This window comes from Ipomoea triloba, chromosome 9 (genome assembly GCF_003576645.1).
Source record: "Ipomoea triloba cultivar NCNSP0323 chromosome 9, ASM357664v1".
In the NCBI taxonomy this organism is placed as follows: Eukaryota; Viridiplantae; Streptophyta; class Magnoliopsida; order Solanales; family Convolvulaceae; genus Ipomoea; species Ipomoea triloba.
The window spans coordinates 24,949,118-24,969,146 of NC_044924.1; the positions used below are offsets into that span (position 1 = coordinate 24,949,118).

The following is a 20,029-nucleotide window of genomic DNA, read 5'->3' on the forward strand; positions in this document are numbered from 1 at the left end:
GAAGGTCACGAGTTTGATTCTTGTCAATACTCTTCTAGTTGAACATGCTGTACACAATTTTTCTCATATTGTACACGATCTTTCTAGTGCAATTTATTTTTTTTGTGTAATTTGTAAACTATTATACATGCTTACGTATTATTTGTAAGTTATTACACATTACACATAAACATAATTTACCTATTAGACACAATAAGTATTTACTACAATTTTTTTTTTTAATCAAAGTGTAAAATAGCTGAAGGTCAAACTTAAGCCAATCAACTTGGTAGTTATGAAGGTGAGCATCCAAAGTCGTAAAAACGTTTGAATAGGAGATTCCAACACCCCAAACGGGGCATAACACTCCATTTCCATTCAAAACTCGAAAGTCATCAGTCAATATTCAACGCGGAATGCATTGAACCCAACGGCGGCCATCCCCATTCATCTCTCTCTCATTCTCGTTAATCAATTCAATACCGTGCATCATCGCCGATTCATGTCCGCGTAGATCGGAAAGCTGATTCAATCTTCACGTATATCAGCCCTCCCGATTGCCCCTTCCTTCTTCGATTCTTGCTCAATCGGTAAGAATCCCCTATTCCTTTATCTCGCGCTGCCCCTGCGATTATTTTTTCTCTCTGCACTCACCCTAATCGTCAATCCCCAAGTTTACGCTTCCCATACTTCTAGGATCAATCAAAAGCTGTTGCAGTGAATAAATGATCAGTCATGAAATTATAGATAGGGGGATTTATTTTTAGTTCTGTGTGAATTCTTGTTTTTAATTTTTTAATTTTTTATTTATCAAGGGTACATGATTGTGGTAGTTATGGAGGATTTAACAATGTCGTGAAGGTGGCATTTTAGGGGTTCTCTTGTGTTATGATCTATTAGGTTTTGTAGGATTTTTTTTGTGTTTGGGAATTTTGTAGAGAAATATGTCGTCTGCGGGTATTCTAGCTATTAGCACGGTTCGAGAAGAGCCTGTTGGATTTCCGTTGCCTGTACATATTGAGGAGCCTATTCTCATATACGTGGCTGTGCCGGGCTCCAAGATGCCATTGAGGGTTTTGGAGTCGGATTCAATTGGGTCTGTCAAGCTTCGCATCCAGACCTGTAAAGGGTTTGTGGTGAAAAATCAGAAATTGGTATGCGGAGGCCGGGTACTAGATCGGAGCAATTCCCTAGTTCGTGACTATGGGGTTACGGATGGCAATGTGCTGCATTTAGTACTTCGGCTCTCTGATCTCCAGGTCATCAATGTGACGACTTGTTGTGGAAAAGAATTCACCTTTCATGTGGAGAGGAGTAGGGATGTTGGGTATGTTAAGCGTCAGATACAAGAGAAAGGTGGGTTAGCTGATAGTGAGGAACAGGAAGTGTTCTGCAATGGTAAACAACTAGAAGATCACAGGCTCATACACAATATTTCCAAGAGCAGTGATGCTGTGATTCATCTGTTTGTTCAGAAGTCTGCAAAGATTAGGGCTAGACCCGTAGAGAAGAATTTTGAGTTGTCTGTTGTGGCACCACAGCCGGGTGGTGTGGTCAAAGAAACTACAAGAGTGAATGACACAGAGAATAAGCTTATTGTCCCTAGGAAGCCTCCTGATCGAGAAACGTTTTTGGAACCTTTCATTGTTAACCCAAAGATTGAATTGCCATCGGTGATTTATGATATGATTGATTCCACACGTGAAGGTTTGTACCAAGGAAATTACCCTATTAGGACGTCAGAAGGAACAGGTGGAGCATATTTTATGCTTGATGCATCAGGAAGTACATATATTTCAGTGTTTAAGCCAATTGATGAGGAGCCCATGGCCGTGAACAATCCACATGCATTGCCTGTGTCTTTTAGTGGTGAGGGCTTGAAGAAGGGGACAAGAGTTGGTGAAGGTGCATACAGGGAATGTGCTGCCTATGTTCTGGATCATCCAAAAAGTGGTAGGCGCTCATTTTCTGGCCAGGTAAATGGATTTGCAGGTGTTCCTCCTACCACTCTTGTCGAGTGCCTTCATAGTGGATTCCATAATCCAGAAGGTGTAAATATTAAGATTGGATCATTGCAAATGTTTATGGAGAACGATGGCAGCTGTGAGGATATGGGCCCTGGTACTTTCCCAGTGGAGGAGGTGCATAAAATTGCAGTGTTAGATATGAGGCTTGCAAATGCAGATAGGCATGCTGGAAATATATTAATGCGCAAACTTGAAGATGGGCAGACTCAGCTCATTCCCATTGATCATGGTTACTGCTTGCCTGAGAGTGTAAGTCTTTTTCCAGATAATTATAATTGCAATTGATTCAATTTTATAGTTCTTTAATTGGCAAAATTGCTTATTTTGTTTACATGTTAGAATTGTTGTGCAATGTTATTAATTATTATTGGTTTTGCTTTTTTACTTGTATCTGTTGAATAGCTTCTTAACAGACCTAAGTGACTGGACTTTAATATATACCTTTACTGATTGAAATATACCAAGTTTTCCACAACGGAACACTGATCTCACATCTTTACATTTCATTTTTTTTTTTCTAGATTGTCCATTTTCTTGTCTTTATTTTTTTTTATTAATTTGTTGCATTTTTGGTTACAACTTTTGATGGATGTATGCGAAATTGTGTTGGAGAGAGCTTCTCAGGATGAAGTCACTCCAGTGCTTCCTATACAGTTGTAGTATCTATCTAGATTCTGAATTCGTTTATAATCCCTTTGCTGCAGTTTGAAGATATCACATTTGACTGGCTTTACTGGCCACAAACACGCAAGCCATTCAGCTCTGAAACTCTGGATTACATAAAATCTCTTGATGCCGAGGAGGACATTGCCTTGCTGAAGCACTATGGGTGGGAGTTGCCTCTGGAATGTGCCCGAACACTTTGCATATCCACTATGCTTCTGAAGAAAGGCGCAGAGAGGGGGCTGACACCATTTGCCATAGGCAACATCATGTGCAGAGAAACCTTGAACAAAGAATCTGGAATAGAGAAGATTGTTCAGAGAGCACTGGATTCGATGCTTCCTGATTCCAGTGAAACTGCATTCCTTGAGTCTGTCTCGCAGATAATGGACCAATATCTTGCTGAGATGGCCTTATAACGTTTCCAACTAAAAACTGTGGGTACGTATGTGTTTATGTACTGTACATTATTGGGGTGATTATTTGCTTATAACACTTGAAAATAGATTAAGAGATTACAAACAAGTTGTTAGTAATCTCAAAAATCACTTTGTTAATTTGTTATGCTTTGCTCCTCCTTTCAGAATATTCGAAAGAATTTCAAATTTCGAAAGTTCCAATAATGTTTATGCTTTGTTTTGAAATTTAAAGTTCTGAGAAAACTGCACTCCTTTTGGCTTGGCTTGCTGCATTGTTCATGTTGTATGGTTTTTTATGGGCAAAACCTTGTATTATGTGGCGACCCTAAACTCCCTGCAGGAAGGAAAATACTATGGGTGTGTTTGGTAGTCATTAAGATTGTTTGGTTGATAATTTTTTAAAACACAGGTATAAGAGTTGATAAACTCTATAATTACGAAACTTATTTCTTAATTTAAATCAGGTATCATTCCATTAATTCAGTCTTATAACTTATCATTTCTATCACCTCCTCACTCATCGCTTTTCACTTCATCGACTTTCTCATTGCATTGCTTACTCATTTAATTGTCACTCTTAAAATCAATTTTGTTTTTGTATTTTTAAAATCTTTATTTTGATTATAGTGTCATACATAACTGAATAACTACTAAGGGTGTGTTTGGTTGGTGAGTTTAGGCATAAGGTATGAGTATCAAAGTGATTGTTATTGTCTGGTTGATAGGTTTTTAGGATACTACTATAGGTTTAGAATACCCCATTAATTGGAAAACCCATACTCTAATGAAATAAGGGTTTCCTTTTTCTTCCCTCTTTCTTTCCTAACTATTAATAATCATTCCTATTCCACCTTACTACCAAACATATAAAATATTTTCACCAAAACCCATTACCCTTAACAAGTATTTGAAACCCATACTGATTCCGATTTTCATGTGCGAACCAAACACACCCTAAGTATTTGATCCTCATTCCGATTTTGATTTCAATGTTTGAATCAAATACACCTTATATGTAGTGCGTACTCTCATTTTCTATTCTCAACTCTTACTCTTACACTCAAAATCTTAATGTAGACATTTGTAATGTGATTCACATGAACAAAATAGCTTATCAGTGTTTCCTAAATTCTGGGAGGAATTCACATATTGCTCACTGATTAACGTTGAGGTGAAACACCCGATTCCAATGTACCCTAAAAGCTTCTGTGAGTATTTTTTTCCCCCTACCATCTTAGTCTCTATGTTTTTTAAACACAGTCAAAATTTTTACTATTAGATATGCACTGATGTAAATGCATGCTTTAAAGCCCACATTAGAAGTAAAACCACCCACCATCTCTAGATTCCTACAAGTTGTTCTTTGATTGACTTTTCTATCAATTTCGTCTGTTGAAATTGGACGAGAATTGCTTATGTGAACTTATATTATGGGCTATGGCATTACGTATTGGAATCATCGAAGAGGACGAAATCAATGAAATAGATCTAATACGGAGTATTTAGTAAAGTCTTCCAACACTTGTCGGGGAAAAAATTATAATTACTACCTTTTATCTTATTTTTACTATTCATTGATCGAACTAAGATTTTTTTTAGTAGCATGCTTTCTTTAACATTTACGTTCTTACAGGCCGCTTGGTTGGACATAATTTTGTTGTAATTGAATTGCAATTCCTTTCTTCCCTCAACTACATTATTTGGTTGGAGGGAATTGAAATTCCACCGAATTACAATTGCTGAATTGCAATTCATGAGTATACCCATGAATTGTAATTCGGTGTTTCATGGAAAGGAATATAGGGATGAAATGACAGATATGCCCTTAATTGTTGTTGTTATTGATATTATTATTATTATTATTGTATTATTATTATTATTATTATTATTATTATTATTATTTTTGATAGTAATTATTATTATTATTATTATTATTATTATTACTATTATTACTATTATTATTACACAAGGACATTTTAGTCTTTATATCACTTATTTTCTTCTCATTCCCAATAATTCTTTTTTCCCTACCAAATAATGTAATTTGGATTCCTACTTTATTCCAACCTTATTATTTTCCCACCGAATTACAATTCATTTCCCCTCTAATTCCTTCCTTCCAACTAAACGCCCTGTTAAAATTTTAAAATTTGACTATATATACATGTTTAGGATCTAGTGCGAAGCCTCTTCCGGTGCGAAAATGCGATGCGATAGGCTTCCCTAATGATCATTGACTCTCTTAAAATAAATTCTATATGAAATGTGCACTTGAAAGCTCAAAATTCATGCACTTGAATGCAAAAAACATGCACTGGAATTTAAATAGATGTGTAATTGATGCAATTTATGGTACAAAAAGGGAGGTTATTCAACTTAAGTGTTATTAAAATAATAACTAGGGCTGTTAACGAACCGAACATAAACGAACGGAGGTTGTTTGTGTTCGTTTGTTAAGGATTTTGGGGTGTTCGTGTTCGTTTATTAAGCGTTTGTTAGTGTTCGTTAACGTTCGCGAACACGTTCACGAACATGTTCGTTAACGTTAACGAACACGTTCACGAACGTATTCGCAAACGTTAACAAACACGTTCACAAACATGTTCACGAACATGTTTATTTACGTTCACGAACACGTTCGTAAACATTTAATAACCAAGCACATGAACATGTTCATGAACACAATTTGTTCGTGTGAACAATAAGTAATCTACATTCATGAACAATTTATATGTTTGTAAACATGTTTGCAAACATTATTAAACGAACATTAAACGAGCTTGTTCGCGAGCTTGTTCGCGAACTTGTTCACGAACACTACTAAACGAACACAAACGAGCTTGTTCGCGAACACTTAGCAAACGAGCATATCACTGTTCAAACTCTGTTCGTTTATTAACCGAGCTCTAAATTTTGTTTGTTAATGTTCGTTTACCTTAACAAACGAACATAAACGAACGCTTACCGAGCTCGAACACGAGTAGTTTGTCGAAAGCTCTGTTCGCTAACACCCCTAATAATAACCCATACAAATCGTTTGTAAATCTCACAAATTTCATTAGAAATTTAGTTTTATGTTATTGAAAAGAATACAGATATAACAAATACTGCACAGAATTGTGTACTTGAATGTAAAGAAACATGCGCTGCAAGGAAAAAAATGGGTTTACTTGAATGCTAAGTATTTTAATTTTTTTTTTTTTACACAATAGTAAGACACGCATACACTTGTAGGCATTAAATTGAGCACTTGAAGGCATAAAGAAGATCACTAGAAGGCAAGGAAGAAAAAAAAATGACACTAAAAGGGAAAATTCGAAGGAAATTAATTGTGCACTCTTAGAAAGGAAAACATGCATTTGAAGGCTACAAAACGTGCACTTGAAGGTTAAAAACAAATGCGAGACAGGTGGTCTCCCCTAGCAACCCTACAACCATGAAACAACCCCTGCAACTCAACCTGCTGCTGCAACAAAGAGAGCTCCTCTACATAGATAATAAACAAATAGGGCGAAAGGGGATCACCTTGTCTAATACCAGGAGTGTGGGTAACTTGGTTAGCATTCTCTCCATTAACCAGAAAATTGTACGAGACAGTGGTGACACACATCATAATCAGATTTACCCATTCAACTGCAAAGCCCAAAGCCAGCAACATTTTACGGAGGAAGGACCACTCCATACGGTCATAAGCTTTGGCCATGTCTAACTTGAGGGAACCCCATCCAACCCTCCCACCTTGTTTCCTGTTTAGATAATGGCCAACTTCCGCGGCAATTAAAATATTGTCAGTGATCAACCTATGAGGAATAAAAGCACTATAGGAGTTAGAAATTACATCTCCTAGCAGAGGCTTCATCCTATTGGCCACCATCTTAGCCATTATCTTGTATACTACATTACATAGGGCAATAGTGCGAAGATTAGACACCTCCTCTGGGCAATTCTTCTTTGGAATCAGTACTACATTAGTGTCATTGAGCCCATCTGGGAATGAGCAACTGTTAAGACAGTTAACCACAAAAGACGAAACATCTCCCCATACCACATCCCAAAATTGCTGAAAGAACCCCGGATTCATCCCATCAGGCCTTGAGGCTTTGTCAGGAAACATAGAAAACAAAGCAGTCCTTACTTCCTCCACCTCGAAAGGCCTAAGGAGGGTGTCATTCTGGCTTTGCGAAACACGGGGAACAATGGAAGCAATAAAAGAGTCCACAGAGGATGGAGTAACATTTGAAGCAAAAATATCATGATAGTAATTAAGCACAACAGATTTCAAGTCATCATCGTCCACCCACATACCAGACTCATTCTTTAATCTAGAGAGAGTATTCTTCTTTTTACGAGCAGAAACATACCTGTGAAAGAACTTTGTATTGGTGTTAGCCCCTCTCAGCTAGTGTTACTTTGCTCTCTGCCTCCAAAAAGCATCCTCCTGAGCCTCCAGTCGACTCAACTCTGTCTCCATACGCTGGAACTCCGCAAGGGAAGTGGGGTCAGTGAGGCCTCTCAGACGCAATTGATCTCTGCGTAAATTCTTTATCTTTTCTCCAAATTTATGAAAATGGTCACCACCCCAAGAGTGCAACCTGTCCCCACACAACTGCAGACTATCAAGAAAGCCCCCAGCACTACCAACTTGCCACGCATTTCCCACCTGCCTTCTGTAACCCTCGTCTAACAACCAAGCCATCTCAAACTTGAAGGCCCTGGTGCACCACAATGTCCTACCTGAACCTCCTTGACTCCCGAAAAGAAGTTTTTTCGGGCTTAAGTTTTTGTTTTTATTTAATCTTATTATTTAATTTCTCATAAGATTTAATTAGATAGAACTAGTCTTGTTTTTCTACCCCTCAACAACCAAGCGAAAGAAGAGATCTGAAAGCTTTGACGAGTGATTTATGGTGAAGAAATACGGAGGAAGCCGTTGAGCCTTAGTCGTATGAATTGAGGGCAGATTCAAGGCGTCTGGAGGGGGAATCTCATCACCATCCTTGCACCGAAGGATTTCCGCACATCGGAAATTCCAATCGACGACAGCAACTCCGGGTTCGGCATTCGCCGTTTATGGTGTTCGGCGGTGGTCTACGGTTCGGCAGTTCGACGGAAATTATTTGGCTCCAGTGGACGGGTTCTTGGCAGTAATTAAATCGTTGGTGGCAGTTTCATCTCAGTAGTAAGGCATTTTTTGGGCGGCGGCATTGGCTCTAGTGCGAAGGCATTTCCTGGGCAGCAGCTAGCTTGTTTATTGGCATAAAACACTCTTCCTTTTCTTTCAATTAATTACTATTGCCAATATTAAGGGATTTGCCAAGTTTTTACCATTTCAATGCATTCTGTGAATGTGAATTGATACTTACCGTAGTTAGTGTCTTGATTACAATGCTAATTATAGTGCTTAATGCTAAAGGATTTGTTAATCATGACTCCTTTATTATAATGTTCTGCAGAAATTTCTTATTTAGGGACATGATTAATTTACCATGAACATTGTGTATTGTTTAAATTTACCAATTGAATTAAGTTTTACCCTTTGATATTATTTTATTAATTGATTGTGTTATTGGGTGATCAACTTTAACATAATTGAACTAAATTGAGGGAATTTCTAGAGTATAAATCATGCATATTAATTTCATGCTTCTAAGGGTAAACGAGTAGATAATTTGATTGTCTTAACAGATTGTCTATTTGGTTCTAGACTGGGTATTCCGTAGTTCTTCTTAACTTAATGGGTTTTAACTATTCGAATAAGTATTTGAGTACATGAACAGTTAGAATACGTGACTTACTCTGGACGCCATACGGAGTAGTAATTTAACCGTTAGAAAGAACCCTTAATCGATTGGCATGGATAAACTAATCTGCAGAATTAGTAATGGTTATTAATTCATGTCCCTAGAGCTCCGTTTCTCCGGTTAGCGGCTGATTTATTTGCAATCTTGTTTTCTTGGTTTTAATTGCTTATTTCTTTTATTGTTTTCACACATAGCATTTGGTTTAGTTTTCACTATAGAAATTGCACTTATTTTGAGCACTTTAATTATTAAGTCAATTATTTTTAAGTCTAATCTTTAAATTTCATTGTATTAATTCCCTGTGGGTTCGACCCTTACTTTTGCACACTATTACTACAGTGATTCGTGCACTTGCAAGGATAATTAAATTGTCCATCACAGTACAAGAAATGTGATAGCACTCCCACTTACCATTTTATACACATGAATCACCACTGTTTTACAATACAGCCAAACAATTTGACTACCTCGACAAACCAGATGTTTCAAATTCTAAATGTGATATATGATATCGTCTCTTTGTAGATGATAGGATCGCCACTAGATCCATTATCTCCAATTTGAAAGACACTCTCTGTCATGAAGACAAATATGTCTAATGCACGAATATGTCTAACACTTCTCTGAAGATGAGGCATAACTTTTGGTTCATATTGCACAAATTTCTGAATCTGATTAGGCTAGGAAAGTTTCTCAACAAACTCTTCATCAAACTATATCTTCCTATGTTTTTTAAGATCTTGTTTCCAATTTGTCTGTTTTAGGCTATTGATATAAGTTGTGTAATCCCAAGTATTAATATACTTAAGACGTGATTTCACATATCTCATATGGAGTCTTAGGAACAAACTTAGACGGAACTCCACTTAGGATCTAAAATCGATTTGATCAAATAGACCACATACATTCATCAATATGTATTAAATGTTCATTTATATTATCATCAACCATTTTTAAATAATAAATATCATTTAACGGTGTTTTAGTGCCACCACATTTATTATTGAAATAAATGTAATAAACATTATTCCGAAAAGAAAAATTCATAATTATTCTCAACTGGATTGGAAATAATGTCTTTAAATACTAGTAACACATAAATAGCCTTTTTAAAATATGATTAAATGAAAACTGAATAGATAAAGGTCCAACAACTAATGTAGCAACTCTTGCTCCATTTCCCATCCTTAGAGCAATCTCATCTTCAGTTAACTCTCTACTTCTTCTCAGATCCTGCAACGATACACAAACATGTGAAGTTGCTCATGAGTCTATTATTTAAGAAGTATTATTTAGACCAATTGAAAAACTAGTCTAATTAATGAGCGTAATAAACGTACCTTATGAAGGTTTATCATTATCTTTGACCTTCAAAGACTTTAGGTACTCTGAACAATTCTTTTTCCGATGCCCTTCAATATTGCAGTGGAAACACTTTCCTTTACTTGCAACTTTCTATTTTGTTTTGGTCACTCCCCCAGTTAGTTTCTCTTTAGAAACCTTCTTGTTCTTTCTCTTCTTCTTTGACTTGGAAGAGGCCAAATGAACTGTAGTTGTGTGCATACCATTAATTGTAGCATGAGAAGTTCACAACATATTGTGCATATCATATTTCGAACAATGAAGCTTGTTCATGTGAAAATTAATATTTAGGACATGATTTCCTACATTTTCTCTTTCTTGTAGTTTTGCCCGAAATAAGGCCTTGGTAACTTCATAACGTGCAATCCTATTGTTTCACCGTACAACTCATGAAGGTGATTGGCCATAGATTTTGTGTCAGACATCTTTTCATGCTGACGTTGCAACTCAATGGTCATAGAGGCGTGGATATAACTCTTAGCCCTCAGATCATCGTCCTTCCACTTATCAAACGCTGCAATCTCGGCATTATGAACAACAAGCTGATCAACATTAGCATCATCTGGTATGATACCAATCAATGGAAGATCTTGGATCAAAAGATAACCGATCTTTTCTAGATTGAGAACAATTCTCAAATTTTAGAGTAAATCAATGAAATTTAGTCCAGTAAATTTGTTTTCTCCGAGTATTTTTGACAAAGAATTTAAAGCCATTTCAGAATTAACTACAGAAAATAACATGAAATATTAGGCACGATTATTTATAAACTATTCGATTTTTAAATATATAATCAAATAGTGCGTCCCACTAAATTTTTTGAATCCTGCACTCCCCAAGCAAGAAACGAAAATCCCGTTGGAAGATTTCTAATGGGTAATCGAGGTCTTACAAATTTATCTCATTCCCCACCTTAAGAGACATCTTGGAATTTAAAAATTTTGTAAGTGGCCAACTCTTACCAATACATCTCATGTATGATTCAATTTTATTAAACTTGGGCTCAATGGCCCATTGAACCTCACCTTAAGGGGCATCTTAGCCCAATGGACCCAGTTAAGTCAAACACACTATCTTGGTAACAAGTAGAGTTGAACTTTGACTTCTCTCATCTTTAGGAGTTTCTTGAAAAGCAAAGTTTCTAAGTGCTACCACATTACATGTTTAAAATAAGAAAATCAAAAGATTTTAAACTAACATATTGCCCCTATGTTGGTATAGCCGACACTGTGCTAGGAAAAATATTAGATTTCTTACGATGATGGAGAGCCATGATTAGGTAATCTCAACTCTTGAGGCCTAACCGTTTACAACTTAATATTTAATATAAAGAAGATTTTAAGAATTATTAAGTTTCACTTATGCAACATTTTCACATATATCACATATATAAAAAGTGCATGAAAAGTAAACTTGGTATCAGTCATGGACTTCTAAATGGTCAAAATTGAGCCAGCTAATTTTGACCTTGCACAGTGAATAGTGAAAAATTAAAATCCTATCTATTACATGAAAACTTTTACCATACATAGCCTTTGGGTTTTCAACTCGTGAAGTCTTTGGGGTCTTTGTACATACATTTCCTATCTACCGGAAATGGGGTACATATTTTGGAAAGGAATTTACATTACAATAATAGATAAGAGGCACACATGCCCCAATTAATCACCAAAAACGGTGCAAAACTCAAAATAAATCACATTCATTCAGGGGTCCTAAGTCCATGACCAAACCGACATGCTAGGCAATATAAACATATCATAAAATAAGTAATTCATTAATTTGTGGCTTTAGAAGATATAATCCAATTATACCAAAACTTTGGTCAATCAAAATAAACTTTACATGGAAACAAATTTCCATATAACAAATCAAAACATTCCATTAATTAATTAATTTCATACCAAAAACAAATTCGTATGTAATTAATTACTATTATAATATTATTTAAGATTAAAAACTTTAATTCAAAATATTATAATCATGGAAACTTACCTAAATAGCATTAAATTATCACATAAAGAATCACTATTTAAGGAGAAAAATAAATATTTTAAGATTATAACAATATAATTATTATTACGATAAATATCATATTTTAAATAATAACAATAATATATTACCATCTAATCTTCTAAAATATTAATATTTTCAAATATGAAAATAATCATTATGATAATAATTAATACTACTAAAAATATCTCATATTTAATTAGTAGTAATTAATTTCCAATTACCAATATAGAAAATTTTCAAAATATGATAACAATTACTATCACAAAAAATATCTAATATTTTATATGGTAATAACATTCTAATTATCATATATTATATTTTTCAAATATAATATAACCATAATTATCAAATAATTAAATTGGTAATATTAATATTTGACAAATCTACGACATTCACCGCGTCAACATTGTTGCCAACCATTCGACTTTAAATGAAAAGTCAACCGACGGCCTACCTACTGGAACAGCCAAACGTCGACGGCCGACCTTCTCCGATTTTCTGGTGTGAGCCAACTTGAACATCCGACAACATAACCAGCGACGACCAGTCCATAAACAATTGGTCGCATCTTCCTCAAAAAACTATCGAGTACCGGCCATCGCATCTCATGCCAAAACCAACCTACAGCCGCGCCATGAGCCAAAACTTGCTGCTGGAGTTACCGATAATGAACAATTCATCACCTTCTCTAGGAGCAACAATGGCGACCTGTTCGAACAACCATCCGACCTGACATCTTCAAGTCAACCTTCTTCTCCGTCTCGCCTTGTGCGGATCGATCGTTGATTAAAAACGAGAAGACGAACGGATATGAAGATGACGAGCTAAGATGGTAACGATAACATAGAAGTGAAAAGAGAAGACAATCGTAAAAACGCAAAAAAAAAAAAAATCATAGGAAATATCACGTTGAAAAATACTCATTTTTCATTTTATTTAATTATTAAATATAACTCGTATGTTTAATAAAACAAAAATAATATAATAATCACATCATTATATTATTTAATTAACCCAAGATTATATATCAAAAATTAAAAAGCCACAAATTAATATAAACATAAAATAATAGAAAAACATGGCTCTGATACCACTGTTAGAAAATTTCATAGAAGCGCATCGGAAGCATCAATCGATTTTTCTAAGATTCTACGTTAAATAGAGGGTTTGAATGTTTTGTTCTTGATGCCTGCTTTGAAAGATACAAATCCTAAATCGTCCAACTATACGGCCTCTAATCCGTCCACCGGCTGGGCACGCGAGAACTTTCAGAGATTTTCACGTAAAAAACCTCTTTCTCTTTTCTGTCAAATCTATCTTTTTCCTTTCTCCCATTAAGAAATTAGCAAGACTTATTTATATAGTCTGGTTTGGGCCCAAAGGTGCTAGCCTTTAAAAATCCAAAGCCACCCAATATTGAATTAAATCATTAATAAGCTATTAATGCATTAATTCAATATCGGTAACTCCTTATCGATTTCTTTTAAAGTTCTCAGCATTACCATAAATCATTAAGGTGTGACTTTCTAGGTTACAAATATCATGCAACATTCCTACACACAACACTTGTTCCTAACTAGGTAAATGTCATGGTCAAACTTTGTCAAACTCATAAACTTGGTTAATATGTTTATTCAATGTTCTTAACCTTAAGTACAACTTCATTATACTCTAGCCAGAGATTCTTGTTGTAAGATTATTGAATAGACTAGAACAACCTTGTTACCTCAAGGTAGTGAATCCTCTATTGAACGCCCACATGTCTCCGTACAATACTGAACTAAGCCACCAAGTACACTTATAGTCCCCTAAGGAATAAAAGACGCATACTCACAAAAAGTAGTCCACCATATGTTCGAGACAACCATATCGTCTCAAGTCAAAGGACTATTGCATATTTGTAACATACAACTTACCGATAACACGAAGGTAAATACCATGTTGTACATTGTTCAATGACTTGTTCTCAAACAATCATCTACATGTCCACTCTCCGTATCTCATATAGAATGACATGAAACTCACCATAAGAAGGATAATGTGCTAGCCTTATTTAGAATTCTAATGCCCAATTAGAATTTCTATGACTAGGAACATTTTTACAATACTTCATTTATTAATTCTTCGTCACTCATATTCTTAATTCTTAAGAATGAAGAATTAAGAAGATTGTACAAAATGACATCAAATATTAATTAAGCCAAAATAAAATAAATAAAAATATTTATTTATTATATTTATTTAATAAGAAATCAATGCCCAAAACAATAAATGTTAGCTCCTATGGCATACATGTCTAACACCTTTGACATCAAGGATTATTAAAGATCCCTTCCATGCAAACTTGATAGCACCTAATTTAAAGCAATTCAATGAGCCCAAGGACCTGCAAGAACAGTACACCTCATGGCTTATTAGGTTGCCATGATGCTAATGGAGCCACTGGGCCACAAATGTAGTCATGTGTAAGGCCTTCGTTTTGACCCTAGGTAACTTAGCTAAACACTAGTTCACAGGCTTAGTCGGGGGTTGATCGACTTCTTTTATGATCTCATGGTTAAGTTTACTACACATTTCATGTTAGGAAGGAAGGCTAAGAAACATTTCACTTACCTAACTACTATCAAACAAAAAGGTTGACGAAACTCTAACTGATTTCTTAGCCTAGTGGCGAATAAAAGCGACAGATGTAGAGGGGACGGACTATAAGTCCACCATTACTATGTCCATTGAGGCATTAAGGGTAGGATATTTATACATAAGTCTCAAGAGACCAATTATGTAACCATGATGATTAAGGTTGATGATATGCCAAAACTGAGTAGGAAAACCTAACCAAAAGGTGAGACGATGAAGTGTCAACCAAAAATCCTTGGATAGAGGAACCCGTGAAACTAAATAAACAAGTGTCGGAACAACCCTTGGAAAAGCATCCAGAGTGGAGGAGGAGGGCGTTGAGGGTATGGCTGCTAACCCTAAGCACACTTCTAAGGTTACTCAAACTAACTCCCTTGACACTAATGCAGTAGTACCTTTGACACTGTTAACAATGCGACCAAGGGGTGTGCCAGCATGCACCGAGGAGTGCAACATGATGCGGTTACCGCCGCTATCTACCGCAGAGTTTCTCAAAGTCAATAAGTCTATGTATTATCGATTCTACATGCAACATGATCACGACACTAACAAGTGTCACACCTTAAAGTGGGAGATCGAATTCCTCACACAATCGAGAAAACTAGAAAATTCACCGACTTGAAAAATTAGCAAGAAAGAACTATGAAAAAGAGGGAGCATTGGATCCTCATCAAGATCACCTTGAAGGGAAGGGTGAGACTAGAGTCAAGGAGCAGTATAGAAAGTGAAGCATCCAGTAACTGACTAGTACTGAGGCGAAGAGAAGTAGGTGAACCCCTCAAAAAAAATTCAAAGAGGGGAAGAATAAGCTAAAGAGCCAACTAGGCTGCACGTAGGGAAAGCGGCAAGAGTCAATTAGATCACGCATAGGGAAGGCGGTGAAAATCATAGATGGTGTCACACACAGGGAAGGGGGTCCAATAGGTCCGCATATAGGAAAGGTAGTGAAAATTTTCAGTTGGGCCCACACATAGGGAATATAGCCATATATATTCACAAGTAGGAAAGGCGTTGGAAAATCCTAGTTGTGCCCTCACACAAAAAAGGTGGCCTAATAGATCCGCATGTAGGGAAGGCGGTGAAAATTTCTAGTTGGGCCCGTACGCAGGGAAGTTGGCCCAATAGGTCTGCATGTCGAGAATGCAGTGAAAAATCATTGTTGGACTTGCATGTAAGTAAGGCAGCCCAATAGGTTTGGGTGGGTGAGCACAAAGGCTCTGATGTGATATGGTGAGTTCACTGTTTATTACTTCCTCTAGTTGTCTAGACATCTAGAAAAAGTTGGGAACTCATGATGGGGAGTACAGTATAGAGACCAAGTGGGTCATAGTCACTCAACCAGTCTATGAAGGAGGTGTTGTATGGGCCAATGAGGGAAGTAATGTCATGGCTAAGACGGAGTTTGGGGGAGGGGTTGTGAGTAGCCACACAAGAGTTCAGATGGGGTACCTCAAGGTGCTTCCATCGGACATGGCACGACTGCACAAGGCTGATCTTTGGTAGTCATGGCGGGGTTCCCCATGACACACCATCAACCAAGGCATGACGAGCGATGAGCGCACTAGCCCCGATGCCACGGTGACGCCCCTAGTGGGGGTCGCTTTGTGGATGGCGGGGTGGTTCTAGTAGGGTTGCTGATGTGGGTGGGTGGGGGGGGGGGACATGGATGTGACTGGTGTTGATGTGTGGTGTCCCTTGGCAGTAACACATGGGTGGTGAGAGAGGAAGGAGCAGCCCACCCTTGTCGATAATACGTGGGTGCAAACCCTATAAAAGAGATTCCTGCCCCCTTCGAACATCATGGGCGATCGATGTGCAACCCACCCCTCTCTCATTCTTTTTGCCTAGTCATTACACCAATGTTTGAATTCCGCAAGAAGCTTGTCATTGGAACTTGGACCCGTGTCTAGTTGGTAGTCAAAACTAATCTTAGGCCTTTGACCGTTGTTGAGCTTGACATTATTTATATATTAGTAGTCCATCTTGTAAATATTATTCGGATCTTGCGTCTAATTAGTTTTAATCATATTTTTCCTCACTTTACTAGTGCTTCAACTCAATTTTATTGTGGACCTACTCCTTAAGAGCATCACATGGGCACATATATTTATCCATACCAATTTTGAAGTGACTTCATACTGGATCAGATTAAAATTAAAGGCAGTCCCCACTAGAGATTGTGCTTCTTATGGAGTTTGAAAAGTATACTTACCAAATATTATGATATGATATTGATGTGTATCTTTCACTCACATTCACCAAGCCTCAACTTGAATTTCCACTCAATATGGGCATCAACTCCGTCCTTCAGTGCAAGAAGAACAGTGGCCATGTGGTCAACGCTTATTGGGGTTTGGCCAACTGAGAATAATAATACTTGCATTCTTTCATCATATGATAAACATGGCAAACTTTAAAAATTCAAATTAAATTAAATAAAAAAAATTCAAAAGAAACCGAGAAAGAAAAATTATGGCCGACAAAAAGTGCTGGAATAGGGTCATCGTCAGCCATCGATTTCTGGGAGCAATAAATCTGGCAAAAAATCAAGGCCGTTCATTTTCGTAATTAACGATTTGATCTAATAAATAATAGTGTTACTTTTTGTATTTACTTCTACAAATTTTATACGGAGTATAAGATAAATGAAACGAATTGAGCTAAAATATATGAAATTTTAATTCAATAACATAGAAACCTCCAATATTCTTATTTCCTGTAACAATTTCATGTAACTTCCAAGTTTAGATTTTTTTTTTTGTTTTTTTGTTTTTTGTTTTGTTTTTGTTTTTGGGCATTAATAGATTGAATTGAGCTTTTATTATAGTTCTTAAATATGTTATTATCAAAATTAAATTAAATGCCATAAAATTGAAATGTAAATAATTTAAATTTACAAGATAAATAATGATGGTTTTATCTGAACCGAGCCACCATAAATCAGGTATGGACGTACAAAATAAGGAGTAGAAAAATAATAATTTTATTGCTCGGAGCCCTGAGCTCAAAAGAACATACACAATGTTTGAGATAACGACTCAAAATTGCAGGCAAAATAATAAATAAATAGTAAACATTATAATCCAAGTAGTGTACTAGAAATAATTAATAATGTTGTTGTAGGAACTATGGGTCACAAGTCACATGAACCAAGATGATTATAGTGAACCAAGGAATGATGTGTAAAGGGAGACATGATGCCCTTATATAGTGTTGAAATCCTCTCTAAATAATTGACAAGTGTACGACTTTAATTGGTTATTCTTCATTCTTAATAATACATGTGGCCGCGACTATTTTGTTGCTAGTGTTTTTCACCTGAATAAATAGAGCATCCTGTCATTTAGTAAACAAAATATAAAGTAGATTAGCGGTTAGCACATGTGTTGTTGTGTTTAGAGTTGTAGGTTTAATACTCCCTAATTGTACTTCCTTTAATATTTTGCTCAATCATGTTTCATTCCTTCTTAAAAAGGAACTACCCTCATGTAAAAATCTTCCCAATAAAATAGTTGTGGTACCATGGTCACATCATATAATATGAGATAAGGGGATTAAATCTTGTTGATTTTAAACCTAAATATTAAAATAGGAATGAAAAGAGAGAGTAGGCAATAGTGTATTTAACCTTTTGTATTAAGGATCGACATGACATCATTGATGATTATATTAGCCTGCATTTTGGACGACTGGACGGTTTGTGCTGCGCCGATTTTTATTGTTTCTGCTGCCAATAAGCTCAGAGGAATTGAAGCACATAATTAAGAGATGCAAATAGATATGAAGCAAATGGCGAAACTGAAATCTGGGTGGTGGGGCTTTTCAACTCCGACGAAAGCGATGGATAATAATTTATCCTATATTTAGAAACAAGTTATGTGGTTTCCGTATATCCTTAAATATGTCTAAGAAAATTACTTTTACCATCTCATTTTATATATCTGGTTCAGTTAACGATACTTGACAGGAGTACATTATTTATAATATTACTCTTAGAATTAATATATACACTTTGAGTTTTAGTGGAAGAGATATTGATCCTTTATACTTCATTTGGTTGAGAAAGTAACTATGAATAGATAGTACACTGTAACAGAGTCGATAACTAGTACTCAAAAAAAAATTATAAGTAAATATTAATAAAATTTAACATGATGAAAGACAGGTAAAATGAGACATTGTATATTATGCTAAGTATGTATGTTGAAGCTAACATCAGCACTTAGCTAATGGGAGCAACCAGCTCATGAGTGCTCTGCATAATTTACTCATGCACCAGCCTCTCAACGAAAGCACCAAATGATACGTTATTCAAGTCATAGCCTTTTCACAAAACTCCCCATAGCCTCACTCCACATTCCACAACTTTATGTAAAACTGTAAAAGATCCACGTATGGTTCGTTGTAGCCTTCCGCAAAAGTCCTACTATACACTCCACAACCCTTCTGCAAAAGATATGGACTCCACGTCACAGCTTCCCATGAAAGGTTCGAACTCCACTTCGCGATGCACCGTTTCGCGTACTCCTTCACACTACAGTGCCTTCAACTTTTGCACTGTTGCTTGGTCGTCTCACCCCTATTGAGCCAACAGCTAAGTGTTTCTTATAAAAGGGTACACTACCTTGCCGAACTTTAAAAAGTTTTAAGGAATAAATTCCAAATATGTGTTTTCAAAAAAAAAATAAAAAATTCAAATATGTCACTGGAGGTACACAATAATGTAATTAGGCTACTAAACTTAAAATATTATAATTGAATCTCTAGACTTATTTCATGTAATTTTTTCAATTTATAAATTTTCTCAATTTCTAACAGGTCACTCCAAATTTAAAATATTTTTTAAAAATAATTATTTTTTTATAAAAAAAAATTGTAATTTTTTATAGATTCAATGACTTAGTTACATTATCGTGTACGGTTCAATAACCTATTTGATCCTTATTTCAAGTTTAAATTAAATACTCCAACTCAATAAAATTCATACAGCTAAATGCTTTACCCCTTTTAATTAGTCAATGCGACAATGCCACATCCTTATATTTGCTTGTTTGGCATCTTCTTTACACCAGCATAATAAAATTCAATTAGGCTTTTTTTTTTTTTTTTTTTTTTTTTTTTAAAC

General features: G+C 35.9%; 1 protein-coding gene across 1 annotated transcript; it reads left to right on the forward strand.

The window, feature by feature from the left end:
- Positions 1–347: 347 nt before the first annotated feature.
- On the forward strand, positions 348–3,331 carry LOC116029415 (phosphatidylinositol 4-kinase gamma 4-like). Its single transcript, XM_031271411.1, has 2 exons — positions 348–2,255; positions 2,711–3,331. Exons 1-2 carry the CDS (start codon positions 924–926, stop codon positions 3,086–3,088), a joined length of 1,710 nt encoding a protein of 569 aa, XP_031127271.1. The 5' UTR covers positions 348–923; the 3' UTR covers positions 3,089–3,331.
- Positions 3,332–20,029: the final 16,698 nt, after the last annotated feature.